The sequence below is a fragment of the Tauraco erythrolophus genome, chromosome 10, assembly GCF_009769465.1.
Source record: "Tauraco erythrolophus isolate bTauEry1 chromosome 10, bTauEry1.pri, whole genome shotgun sequence".
NCBI lineage: Eukaryota > Metazoa > Chordata > Aves > Musophagiformes > Musophagidae > Tauraco > Tauraco erythrolophus.
Genome location: NC_141474.1, coordinates 3,918,710 through 3,932,243, shown reverse-complemented (window position 1 = coordinate 3,932,243; position 13,534 = coordinate 3,918,710). Strand labels below are relative to the sequence as shown.

At 46.2% G+C, this 13,534-nt stretch overlaps 1 protein-coding gene across 3 annotated transcripts; it reads left to right on the top strand.

The window, feature by feature from the left end:
- The first annotated feature begins 1,796 nt into the window (after positions 1 to 1,796).
- Positions 1,797 to 13,534, top strand: NPL (N-acetylneuraminate pyruvate lyase). Of its 3 annotated transcripts, none has more exons than XM_086617541.1 (12): positions 1,797 to 1,807; positions 3,260 to 3,331; positions 4,923 to 5,008; positions 6,151 to 6,238; positions 7,397 to 7,454; positions 7,542 to 7,617; positions 8,884 to 8,976; positions 9,812 to 9,960; positions 10,151 to 10,197; positions 10,998 to 11,082; positions 11,948 to 11,987; positions 13,383 to 13,534. In XM_086617541.1, the coding sequence occupies exons 2-12, from the start codon at positions 3,264 to 3,266 to the stop codon at positions 13,532 to 13,534; spliced, it is 942 nt and encodes a 313-aa protein (XP_086473667.1). In that variant the 5' UTR covers positions 1,797 to 1,807; positions 3,260 to 3,263. The 3 variants fall into 3 exon arrangements, with proteins under 3 accessions (XP_086473667.1, XP_086473665.1, XP_086473666.1); XM_086617539.1 differs by lacking the exon at positions 1,797 to 1,807 and adding an exon at positions 2,938 to 2,972 and having other exon boundaries at positions 3,260 to 3,328; positions 4,935 to 5,008; XM_086617540.1 differs by lacking the exons at positions 1,797 to 1,807; positions 10,151 to 10,197 and adding an exon at positions 2,938 to 2,972 and having other exon boundaries at positions 3,260 to 3,328; positions 4,935 to 5,008; positions 13,383 to 13,438.

Here is a 13,534-nt window from a genome sequence, read left to right as displayed (position 1 = left end):
GGTGAGACCCTGCAGTATCCTGCATTAGAAAAAGAGTTACCAGCATGTCAAGGGAGGTCATCTTTCCCCTCTGCTCAGCACCGGTGAGACGCATCTGGAGTGTTGGGCTCCCCAGTAAAGGGAAGACATGGACTTCCTAGAGCGAGTCCAGTGAAGGGCCTTGAAGATGATCATGGGATTGGAGAACCTGTATTACAAGGAGAGGCTGAGAGAGCTGGGACTGTTCAGCCTGGAGAAGGAGAAATTACCGATAGGAATGGAAGAGCATAGAGAAGAGGGGATTTCTGGAGGAACAGGATAAGCCTCAAAGAAAAAAAAAAAAACGTGTCCTTTGTGAGAACCCATTATTAAAGCCAAACCCCAGAGAAAGTGATCTCTGCATGTGAACAGCCCACAGCGAGCATAGTTTGGAGTGGAGGAGGAACACCACGAGCCCAAACTCCTGGGATTATTGTGTGAGTACATGAAAAATTTGCTCCCAGTGCACAGAACAACGGGGAATTGTTCTCTCTACTGCAGGCACTCGCTGCTCTCAAAACGTGCTCTAGTGGAAGATCTGAAAGTGCACAGCGAAGGCAGAATGTTTTATTGCACCTGTTTTATGGATGGGTGTAGAAAACCTGTGTGATTTTCCCCAGGAAGCAAACCAAGCCCACAGGAGAGCTGCGAATCCAAGAAAGACCTGTTGATACCTTTTTGATGGTCACTCCGTGTGCACTCCATATGGCCTTTCGTAGCCTTTTTTCTTCTGAGTCAGTTAAATGTCAGCCATAAATCTGTGCAGGGCACTACCTTGTCTTAAGAGGTGCTGGTGGTCTGCTGGTCAGATCTACGGGGAGAGGATTTGAACTGCGGACCAGCTGCGGTTCTGGTGGGACAGAGGAGGATCGTGCTGAGCACAGCTGCCTCTCTGCCGTGGGGCCCAGACTCTGCGCTGCACGTGGTACACATCTGGTAAAACCACATGTGGGAGAAGAAAACAGGAGCCACATGGGCTGCCTGCGGGGAGTGGTTTTAGCTCCCCAGGAGCCGTTGTTTTCTGCTCACTTGTCATAGCCTGACCTCCATTTGCCTTTCCCACACAGCAGCATGGACCTTCCCAGCTCCCGACGCTGTGTGTCCCAGAGCCAGGGCACTGCGCTGGCGTTGGGAGTGCTTCCAGCACCACCGTGGAACAAGAAATGGCCTGATGGAAGGGCGGGAGATGAGGAAACGTGGAGCCGAAGCCTCCCCTGGTTGAAATCCTCATGCTGTCCTGCAGCCCCCACAACATGAGCAGCACCCAGGTCATGGGGGTGCACGTAGCGAGGCCAAAATGAAGCAGCTCTTCCCTGTAACTTCTTCTTTCTATGCACCTTGTGGCTTTTGGTTTATGGAGTGGTTTTTCTGTTCACATATTCTAAGTTCGTATGTGGAAGGTGTCCCTGCCCATGGCAGGGGGGCTTGGAGCTAGATCATCTTTAAGGTCCCTTCCAACCCAAACCATTCTGTGATTCTATGTTATTGGTTTGGGTTTCTCTTATCCAAGCAGTGATGATTTGTGAAAGAACTGCAAATTAGAGGCACTGAGGAACAGGAGGTGCCCACCACAGCAGGCATCTATCAGAAGCAATTATTGTCTGCAGAGCTTGCAGCTAGATAACCGTGGTGAGGAGCAGAAGAGCTAAATACAACCCCTACTTTACAAAGGGGAACTAAAGCTCATTTCTTCAGTGCTGCAACTTTTAAATTTGATGCTGAGTACAGATTGGAAACCCTCTGGGTGAAACGTGCACATTTGTCACTTAAAAGAAGTGCAGAAATGTAAGATGCGTTGGAACGATGCCGAATTTTTGGGGTGTATGGGACTTTGGTTTACGATAATGATAATATTTTCATGCTTGCCCATAAATTACTAAGCTGTAGTTCTAGGTTTCATCTCCAGTTGCACCTTGATTTTTGTCTAGGAGCAGAAAGAGATGAAATTTGACTCATTTGTTTGGGAAAAAAAAAAAATTATCTTCTCATCAGAGATGCTCTTTATCACAGTTCCCAGGCCTTGGCAAGCTTTTGACATGCCCTCGGGTGCTCGTTTGCTTTACAACAAGGTGGCGTGGGTTGGCTTCCTCGCTTACCACCAGGAGCCTTTCGGCATCCTTCTCATTCAGCAGCACTGAAAATCTGGTTTTCTTTGGGCTGCACCGTGCAGCGGGTGCATCTCTCTAGCCGACAGCTCCGGGAGGGAATTTTGACGCTGCTGATCGCAGCAGTAGCGGGAACTTCTCTCTCTCCTGCAGCTCCGGAGCGCGTGGGTGGACAACCTAAGGGAAGCTCATCTTGTCTTGAGTTGCTCCAGCTGCAGACACGCTTGGGAGTTTGCAGCCAGGCTTCCCTCGTTATTTTCAGCCATCAGCAAAAAGCTGTATCTCCTTTTTTCCAAGTGACTCGTGCCTGGGCAGAAATCCCTGCCGAAATTCATGGAGCGGTTAACCAAACGCTCCCAGATGCTCTGCCAACATCTCCCCAGCCGTGGAGCCAGCTGTATCCTCATTATTTTCATTATTTTTTTTTTTTTTTGAAGTTCACAAACGGCGATTAATAATCCAAAGAAGCCTTAGCTTTTAAGCACGACTCGCCGAGCATCGGGGGCGGGAGACTGCGGAGATGGCGGCTGTTTCCATGGGACACCAAAGGAGGCGGAGGAGGAGATGCTTTCCGCGGAGAGCTGTCAGGTGATGGCGGCTCCGGGCCGCCCCTCCGGCAGGACCCTCCCCGCCGGGCCGGGGGCGGAGCGGGGCGGTGGCGGGGCCGCCCCGGAGACGCTGCGGGGCCGGGCCGGGCGCCGCCGCTGCCCGGTGGGGCGGCCCCCCGGGGCCGGAGCCGCCGCCGCTCGCTGGGGCCGCTCGGGCGGGGGGCCGCCGAGCTCGGAGGAAGGGGTTTCGCTCGGTTCTCCGCAAAGCCGTTCCCCGCCGCGGGCTGCCGGGCGCCACCAGGTACGTGCTCGGCCACCACCGGCTGCGTGTAGAAAAGGAGAGGTGGAATAGAAGGTGTCTCTGAAATGGAACTGCACCCAGTGCTCCCAGTCCCGTCCTGGGGCGGGGCTGGCTGCGGAAGCCGGTATTTCGGTGACAACAAAAAATCCAGTCTCTCTAAGCAAAATTAGCAGCCTGGCAAAGTCCGCTTCTTCCGAACTTTGCCTGTCTGGCTTTGCTGTTAGCAGAATTTGGACACCACTCAAGTAAAGGTGGTAATCGGTTTTGTCTCTGTCTCTTCCAAACAGCTCAATGACACCCGGGAAGAAGTTACAGGGTCTTGTAGCTGCTGCAGTCACTCCCATGACTCCCGATGGGTGAGTTGTCAAAAATCACGCTGATTACTGTTGTCATAGACCCCTGTTTTCCTTCTTTCCTATTTGGAACTGATCACTTCCTTTTTTTTTTTTTTTAAATCAGATCTCTGATGGGATGGGGAAACTGTTAGATTGGTCTCACTAGGGCTAGAGTGGGATCCCTTAGCCTCTGCTTCTTCCTGTTGTCCCAGTGCTGTAGGTCTGGGTTGGGAGAGTTTGGATCAGTCTCACATCTCTGTTTTTTTGCTGCTTTTGTAGGTGCAAATTAAATCCTAGTAAGGTTATACGCATAGAGTGTTGCAGTATATTTATGTTTGTTAAGGCAAATCACAGTCCTGGTTAAAAAGACTTCGAGAGCTAGAAAATAATGGTCAAAATCTGATGTCCTTTTAGACTTTTCTTTACCCTAGCTAACTCACATGTGCATGCGCAGTATGTGTGTGTGCATGGAATTAGTCGAAACCAGAAGAAAATTCTGCAAGGACTGCACAGTTCTGTAAATAACGTCAAATCGAAAGTTGAAATTCAGCCTTCCTCAAAGCAGTGATGATAAACAGATGTCCTCCCTGCTGCGTCTTCCTGTGGCAAGACTTGCGTTGTTTGGAGTCAGCAAAGGACCCAGAGCTTCTCTGATGGAGGATGTGTCAAGACCTGTACGTGTTTGTGAGGAAGGCAGTGGAGGTTTGCTAGTACAGTCCTCTGAAAGTGACCCTTTGCTTTTGAAAAGTGCTGCAAAGCATGGTACTGTCTCACTCAGGGAACTCGTGCATTGCAGTCATTGCTTCGTTTCTTGCCTTAAAGGAAACTTATTTCTGATTTAATTTTTGCTTACTGCTCAAATTTATTGCAACATGGTGTTTGGAGAGTGATCTGGGCTCACTGCCTGGAATGCCTGGTCCTTCTAACATATGTTCTGTGAAAGCAGCTGTGAAATTTTGGGTGATGTGTGAACCCACTCAAGGTCCTAGAATTGACTTCCAGACTATAGGGTCGGTCTGTACATTTGACAAATGAAAACAGTGTTGAAATATTATACACTGATAAACAAAATAAGTTTGTCCTGCAGAGAAGATAAACCTGGGATTCAATTTCCCCTATTCGTCAGGGAAGTCTGTTGCTTTCCTCATCCTTTAATGAGAGGGGTCAAAGTCACATCCAGCAGATGCCGTTTCACGGTCTGGCTCCAGCAGTTACAAGTATAATTTAACTGTTTCCCAGCACCTTTGCTCTCTCAAGAGGACTTCTGTTTCCCTCAACAGTCAAAAAGGTTTGAGTGCCTCTTATTCTCTCATACCTCCCCAAAAAAGTCCTTTGTTGTGATGAGCCTGCAGTAATTACCAGTTGAGATAAAAGGTTGGAACAGTGAACTACCTGTCAGGAGGAAGAGAAACTGGAAGAAAGAATTCAGGACTGAAGTGTTACCTGAAATGTCAAGCACGTGCTGAGGATACTGTACCTTGGGGTCATTCGTGTGTGTGCAAATGAAAGGCTTCAGAAATACATGGTTTTTTTTTTGTTTTCTTAATCTCTAAGTGTAAAATATCTGTGAGTGGAGACTTAACGGTTGCTGAGGCTTCTAAGGTTGCTGCGGTTTTTTTCATTTCAGACAAATTAACCTTTCGGTGATTCGCCAATATGTGGATTATCTGGTAAACCAGCAGAAGGTGAAGAATGTTTTTGGTAAGTGGTTTTGTTTTTTTTTTTACAGAAACTGTGTTACACCTCTTTTGCCTGACAACCCTACGATATATCTTGCCTGATGAGAGCGGTAGTGGGAGGGACTGTGGATGTGGGATCATCCTAAACATTTATATTCACCAGTGGAGACAGTGTAAGTGATACTTAGGTCATCTGCTTTTGCCTACACCCCGTTTCCGTGCTGGACAAAATAAGCATTGCCTTCATACAGTGACATTTCCAGAGATGAATGGATAATGCTCTTGGCAGAGAAGATTCAGCTGAATGATTCTGCCCTTTGCCTGGGCAAGATACAGTCATCTGACTCAGGAGTCCACGGAATTCAATGAGCTCATCAAAGCCAAATGGGTTTCTTTAGGAGACCTGTGGTGCACTGGGTGATACCGAGGTGGTCACTGCTCCCTTCTTTCTCTGTTCTGCCTCCGTCTCGGGGGCCGCTGCAGGGAAACAGGGATGGCTGGATAAAGAATACAGCATCCACAAAACTGCTTTCGTTCGCAGCCTGGCATAGTTAAGTAAGCTGAAGTCGGTGATGAGATTTTGGTGCAAAACTTATGTGGAAGGAGTGCCAAGATGAAAAGTGGGGCATGGCAGTGACTTAGCTATCCCAGTTCAACCTGTTGTTTGGGACTGAACGTACTGACATCTCATTGTTTCCCAGGGGTGTTTTAGATTAGGTAGGGCATGCGGTTCCACTCATGACAGAGACACCAAATTTCAGGTCAGGCTGTTTTTTTGGGGTGGAGGACAGGCAATCACCCTGCCTGGCTAGCTGGGCGTCCCTTTGTGCGCTTGTCGTAGCCTGACTCGCTGCTGGGAGAAAGAAGTAGTGTCTGCTGGGGAGGGGGTGCTGGGAAGGGCAGTTTCCCAGTTTCAGCAGCTGATTCTGTCTCCTTCCTGCCACTGCTGCTGATCCTGAAACACCCAGATTTCCGACACAAGCATTTGGTGACGGTAACGCTGCAATCCCTGTGCAGATGCTGGTGCGGACCATTGCTATCTTGAAATGGGTTGGGGAAAAAATATTTCTGTTTAATATCATCAAAAGTGTCAGTTCTTGCCTTCAGTAAAATCAATGCATGTAGGCCAGGCCTCAGGAAATGTTTTGTGTTGTGTTGAAACAGTGAATGGCACAACAGGAGAAGGACTGTCCCTTAGCATCCAGGAGAGGAAGCAGTTGGCAGAAGAATGGATGTGCCAAGGAAAAGACAAGTGAGTAGCCAGGAGGGAACAAGGGATTCTGGATCTCGTGTTATGATATAAGCATGCCTGATTGCAAAGCCACGTCTGCTGATGGGTTTTTTTTTTAGTATGTTGTTGTTGGTTTTGTTCCCCAGTTCCTTTATCTTAAGTCTGCATTTTTGTCACTGCCAGTTAGCTGGTGTCCCTTCCCACTGCTTAGAGAGCTTGTAAGAGTCCTTACAGTGTATCAAAATACACTGAGGGCAGGGGGACAAAAAGGGCTCGGGGGGGAAAAAAAGGACTGTCTTCTTTGCTTATTCCTGAGAAGAAATAAAAGTAAAGAGCTGTGTGCCTATTTATGCCCTGTGAGCATTTCTGAGCCTTTTAATATATCAGTTAAATTATTTGTTGTGAGGGACGATGCGGTGTAACAAGCTCAAGTGCTTCCCTAAAGGTGCAAAGTTGGTGGCAGAAGAAGGAATTCAAGGCAGATCTCCAGCTGTGTATGGAATTGCAGGTCCACACTCTCTCTCTCGTACTTGTTATAGTCTTGTGTCGCTGCTGCCTTCTCCTTAGTTGCTGTGTCAGAGGATGTGGAGAGGAGGAGGTGTTTCTTGGGGAGAAGGATAGTGAGCAGAAATAAACTGGTGTGAAGGCTCACAGTCTGTATGGATATAAAGGAGGAACACAAGAAAAGGGACTGACGGACAGGAACCTGGGAGATTCCCATGGCAGGAGCAGAGAAGCAGTCAAAGGTGCTGCTGTGAGGCCAAACTCTTCTGGTAGCTCTGCAGAGCAATAGGTTTAGAAAACAAAGAGATGCTTTGATACCCTTTCCTTTTCCCAGCTTCGCCTTAAATCCTTAATGTCTTCATTTTAACTTCCTAATGATATGCTGAAGTTTGTCCCTCCTAACAGCCTAGCAAATACGACAGCAACGAGCCACACATAATTCGTCTTTGCAAACGTGTTTTCTCTTTCTCACCACCAGCTGCTTGCCGCTGTCGGCGTTTTCCCCGTGTGTCTGCTCCTCAGGTCAGCACAGGTTCACATCTCTTCTAGGTCTAATCCAGCCCAGTGAAGGTCTTGGGCTGTGGCTCCCTGGTCTGAAGCGATTCATTTTGGCAGACTGATGTTTTTCAGCAGCACTGAAACCTCCCCAAACCTTCTGAATTTGTTCTTGTGCAGATTGGATCATGTGATCATTCATGTGGGAGCACTAAGTCTGCCAGAGTCCCAAGAGCTGGTGTGTATATATGTTTCCTTCTCACTATGTGTGTAGTAGCTACAAAGCAGAGGTACCTTCAGGTACTTTCCATTCTCTCGTTTGTAGGCAAGACACGCAGCAGCCATAGGTGCTAGTGGTATTGCTGTAATAGCCCCCTGCTTCTTCAAACCCACTAACAAAGGTGAGTAGATGTGATTGTCAGACCCGCTGAGGCCTTTTATGTTGCCCTCCAAACCTTTATCGTAGATAAAAGTAATGCCATCTTCTTTCTTTGGAAAATACTCCGGTGGTAACATTTGCACACCTGTCATGTCTGGTGCTATGCAAAAGGAAAACCTAGAAGGAGCGTTTTGTAAAGATGGGAAATACCAGAATTCTCCCAGTAGGAAGCGGGAAGGATGTCTTCTGGAATGTATTTTGTTAGCCTCTTGTGAAAAGAAGAGTTGTTCATGGGAAGAGTAGTTAACTAGTCTGTCTTCTGAATAGACAGTGTGGAGTTCACGCTTGATCTGGGCCACGCTAGGAAGTGGTTGGTTTCCTGTTGACCCTTGCTGGACACTGACCAAGCTGGTGAACTGCTGATACACAGACATGCCCTCTTGTTACTGGGGTGATCAGGTTTGGCTCTGTGCATCTAAGGCTACCTCAGAACTTATAAATTGAGTGTTTTGCTTTTAATATGATGAACGTAACATAAAAGAACCACAACGAAGTGGAGGTTTCGTAACAGAAATGCTAAAATTTGACTCCGTGAATTACGAATGGAAATGTTCATATGAAAGCACCAGAAGAAACCAGAGTGGGTTGCCAGAATGGCTGGTTTTGACAGCCAAGGACACAATCAGTGGCAATCAAACTGGTAAGCACACAAAGATCAGTAGAAGACCTTTGCTGATAGTAGCAGAATGGCACTGAGGTTTCAGCCCACTGCCCTTCCTGCTATACCAATGGGAACATTGCCTAAGATTTAGGAAGATGCAGTGAACAAGATTCTCAGGAAGTATGTCAACCATAATAGCTCTTCGATTCCTAAAACAGTACAAAAAGGTTGTCTGAAAACCTGTCCATCATCACCATCAAGCATTACCCAAGGGAGGTGAATGTGAACTTGATCCCTCGTCCTCTGCGTTGTACACAAGGGATCCTGGCGAGACCACTTTGGCACGCAGGTCTCGCAGTTTGCATGTGAGAGCATACGTGAATTTCATCTGTAAGAGGATGAGTGTGAGTTACTTAGATCGGTTTGGTTTAAAATAAACAGCATCTTTGCCTTCCCTAAGGTCTTCCACCAAGTTTTGCTACGTTTAAGGTTTTTATATGACTCGCTGTGTGTGGCACACAAGCTGTAGATGGCCTCTTCACATGCCCTGGATGCTGTGAACCTGAACTGTCTTTCACTACAGATAGTTTCTTTCTCTTATGGAGGTACCTGCTTGTTTTCTTCCAGATGAGCTGATTCCTTTCTTACAGAAGGTTGCATCTGAAGCCCCTGCAGTTCCATTTTATTACTATCACATTCCTCCTCTGACGGGCGTGAAGAGTAAGTACTGCGTCAGCCCTTCCACAGCCCGTAGGCTTGTAGCAACCACAGTAATCCCAGTGGCTGATGCGATTAGTCTGCCAGCCTGAACCAGGTATGTGGCCTCTGCTCCCCATCACATGCAAGCTGCAGTGGAGAGGATCCTTTCTGAGAATGGGAGGTGAATCCAAGACTGGAAAATAAATTGAATTCCTCTTCATTGGAAAAAAGTCGTGGCTTATGAGTACTGAACAGCTGGGATGGAGGAGATGATGCTGACGGTGGCTTTGCAATTAGTGCGGGCCAGGATAGGTAATTGACTTGGATAACCATAGTTGAATCCCAGTTTTTTGTGAGATAGTTACCATCATCTCTCTTGGTGTACACCAACTGCATAGTTGTGTTTGCTAGTAAGTTACGTGTGCAACCACTGTGCTTCTCAAGTCTTACTATTTAGCAGAGGAATAGAGTACGGATCTCTGGTTACTTGCTCCAGACAGCTGGTTATGTGGTGTTTCTGGATGCACACATTTATATTTATTCTTAAATACGTTGTTGCCTGTTTGTTCCTAAGCGTTCACTTATCCAGAGTTTTGATCTGAGATCTGGTAAAAGGAATGCTTTTGATCTGGTGAAAGGAATGCTTCAGAGAGGGTAGAAAGACATCTTTTGCGTAACTCTGGGAAATAATCATACTGAAGTTGTCTTAACTGGTTGTTCTAGAGCTGTGTACTTTACTAGGCTTCGGCCAAAACAGAAAACTTGTAAAATAGTAAGTCTCCCTCTTGGGGAGGAAACGGGGAAATCTCCCAGAACAGGGGTGTGTTTCTTGATATGAGATTGCTGTTCTGCACAGTTCGTGTTGAAGAGTTGCTGGATGGAATAAAAGAGCGGATCCCCACCTTCCAGGGCGTGAAGTTCAGCGACACGGACCTCTTGGACCTTGCACAGTGTATAAACAAGAATGAGAGAGAACAGTTTGAATTTCTTTATGGGGTGGACGAGGTAAGAGGCTTCTCTTAAAAATTATTTCTTCTATGGCTTTCTCTTTCTTCAGCCTTGGGGGAAAAAAGTAACCCTGGACTTTCAGTGCCAGGTAGTTTTGCTCACTCCCACCCACCACCCCTTTTTTTTTCTTTATTTTGTTACATGAAGTAAAAATTGTTTTTTTTATCTCCCCCCAACCCCAAACTAGCAACTGTTGAGTGCACTGGCGATAGGGGCAGATGGAGCAGTTGGAAGGTCAGTATGACTTGGACTTCTTCCCCTCGCCACACACACCTTATTGTTGTGTCTTCCACTATCTCCACAGTATTTCGCTGTCTTCTGTCACAGCAGTGGAGGATTTTGCAGGGTAAGGCTGTACAGCAGCAAGCAGACAGACAAGGTGGAGCCCCAGTGCTAGGGATGGGACAGTCGGATAACTGCGGATTTTGGAGTGTGTTCATTGGGTGATTATTGCTGCAGTCTCTAAGCCAACCCAAAGGTTTCAACGTATTTCTTTATCCTTCTGGCAGCATTTTGAAGTAGGGAATCCCTTTTATCTTCATTATATGGGTAAGGAACCAAAACCCAAATTGATTAAAATCGTTTACCTTAGTTCACATGAGAGATCTGTGAGGAAATGGTCCCTGCTGAGTTTTATTTCTCATTTGTCTTCTGCTGCTCATACCAGGCTGCTTAGATGAATGGCTGTGTGATATCTCTGTTATTCAGTAGATGATCCGTTAAATGAACAAGCAAGTGGAAAATTAAGTGATTGACTTTATGTATTGTCTAATTGTTTATTTTTAATATCGAAAAGCAGTTCCATTTGGAAGGAACTGGGAAGAGAGATCTGCTCTCTAAACTCCTCTGTAGGGCTTGGCATACTTCAGATGCTTGACACGACAAACCGCGCATAGATTGCATGAATCTCTCATAATAATGGCATTCTTACAATGTCAACAGAGAAAGCCTCTGGCCACGTCTTTTGTTTCAGTGGTTCTAAGCTCCCCCTTTGCATTTACTGATTCTATTTTTGGTTTGACTTTTTTTGGCAGTACATACAACTATTTGGGCCAAAAAACCAACCTGATGTTGCAAGCCTTTGCAAAGCCAGACCTTGCGTTAGCACGGAAGTATCAGGTATAGTATTGTTACTGTCCCCACTAGGAGCAGCCTACTTTCTCCTCTAGCTTTACTGGGGCTGTTTTCCATGTGGTTTTGTCATCCATACCCTGAGGCAGCTTTATTAAACAAACTTCTTTCACCTCCAACCCCCCTCCTTGTTATTCATCTCTCCTCACCTTTTTGACCAGTCCTTACTAACTTTTAACCGAGATCTGCCTTACTTACCCTTCAACTCTCTAATCTCATCTATGCCAAGTGAGCAACGGCCTCACCTCTTTTCCCTTGAACAAGCCCCTTGGCTGGGAATATTCTGGTGCTACCTTACATGATGTAGGACAGAAAGCCATCCCAAAGCAGCTCTGCCTTAACTCCTCTTGGTCTTGGTGAGCTTGAAGATTTTGGAGGAGTTCAGAGCAATCAGTATACAATCTATACCCAATGTTTTTATGGGACGTTTGAGGCATCCTTTTGCCTTAAAATAGAGGAGACTGCAGGATGGAAGTCTAGATGACGTCTGAAAGATGATCTGCTGTAGGAAATCTCTTCACTAGGCAGTGGATATTCAGATTTGTAAACCTTTAGAGCCAATATGAGACTTACCAGTGTTCTCAGACTGCTTGCAGTGAGGGACAGCTTGAACATGAGTGATAGACTGAGAGGGAGTGATGGTTTTCTTAAATCCCTCCCTTCCTTCCTCCCTCCCTTCCTTCCTCTCTCCCTCTCCTACTCCAGTGGAATTCAATTAGTATTTCCCATAGATTGGCCAGGTAGCCAAGGGCTTTTCTCAAAGTCGTGCAAAAATTGTGTAAGATGTAAATATCACAGTAGCACTAGATGCTTTTACATCTTAAAATTTGAAACTACTGTCTGTCTCTTCTAGTTTCTCACTGGGGAATTTCTCAGCTTTGTTACCAAACTAGGTAAGTCCTGCACTGCCCGTTTCCCTCGTTATATCTAAAAATGAAGACTTGGTGCTCCAGAAACTCTCGTGTTTCTGTACCCTCTGAACTTCCTTCCTGAAAGATTTTGCAGTGAGAAAATGTTGCGTGTGCTGTTTCCAGAGTTGTTAGCAGCTGGGAGCTCAACAAAGGGAGCTGACCAAGCATCCCTGACGGATTCCACTCTCACTTCCTTCCTTCTCCTGTGAAATCTCACAGCTTTAAAGCTGTGACTCTGTGATTTACCCTTTTTCTTATCCTGGCTCTTTCTGTGGGTTGTTTTTTTTTTTTAGTTCTATCTCCAAATGCTCATTTTTAGCTTTGCTTCTAGAGAGTAATTTTTCTGAAATAGTGATGTTCCAGTAGGAAAACAGCTCCGATGCTTGGTCTCTCCTGCATTGTTGTAATTTAAGAGTCACTGTTCAAGGCTGTACAAGTGCAAAGCATTTTAAAATGGAATGATTTTTTAGAAACAAACCCGAGTTTCAATATAAAAAGCAATTAAAACCAAGTCAGAGTAGAGTAGGGACACTGGATCGGACATTTCCTGGTTTTCACTTAATGCAGAGAACTGTTGGCTGTGGTTTTGCTACGTGTATACCAGCCCCAGTGAATCTAGCTGAGCTTTAGTGCTTGGCTGTATTTCTTGGGTTAAAAGTCAGAGGAAATGCATCATTATTTAGTGTTACAGATAAAGAGGCAAACACTGAATCTCCAGAGGTACTTAAGGAGATGTGAGCTGTGGACAGAGAGGCCTCCTGAAGTTCCTGTGGTGGTTCAAGCTGGTCACGTGTCAGCAGGATGTTACTACTCCCAGGGCTTTACTTTATGTATGGAGTCTGCACTGGGGGATAGCTACGAGGCTGCAAAGATCCTGTTGCTGGGGTGATGAATTGGCTGGGATAGCCCAGCCTACCAGTGAAGGTAAGTTTGGAGAAGCCCTGGTTTTGCTTGGTTTACCTATAGAGGGCTCACAACATCTTCTCTGTTGTCAGAGCTGCGTGACAATGCATTTTTGGCAAGGAGAAAGGAACACGCACACAGCCCTGGTTATCAGTAAAACTGACTCAGTAGTTTCTAAAGTGCATGGCTAAGAAAATACTCTGCTTGGTGTCTTTAGGAAGGAAATAATAATGGTATAACACATAAATAAATGTAATAAATAGGTGTAATTTTTACTGTAATGTCTTTCCTGACTGCAAGCACGATCGTGTCTTCTTAGTTACCCTGTTCTCACTTCCGAGAAGTGTTTAAAGCCATATAGTGTTTAAAGGATTATAGAGCAACTCGATGCTGCTGCTTTTAGGGACACCCGGTTAGAGACCACTTTAAGCAAAATGATCTGGAAACGACCCGATTTTGCTTTTGTCCACCCAGGTTTTGGTGTCGCGCAGACTAAAGCCGTAATGACTTTTGTTTCTGGCATTCCCATGGGACCTCCACGGCTTCCGCTTGTTAACGCCTCCGAGGAGTTCATCGCCAAGGCCAAAACCAAGCTGAACAGCATTGTGTGGCCTGATGGCAACTGA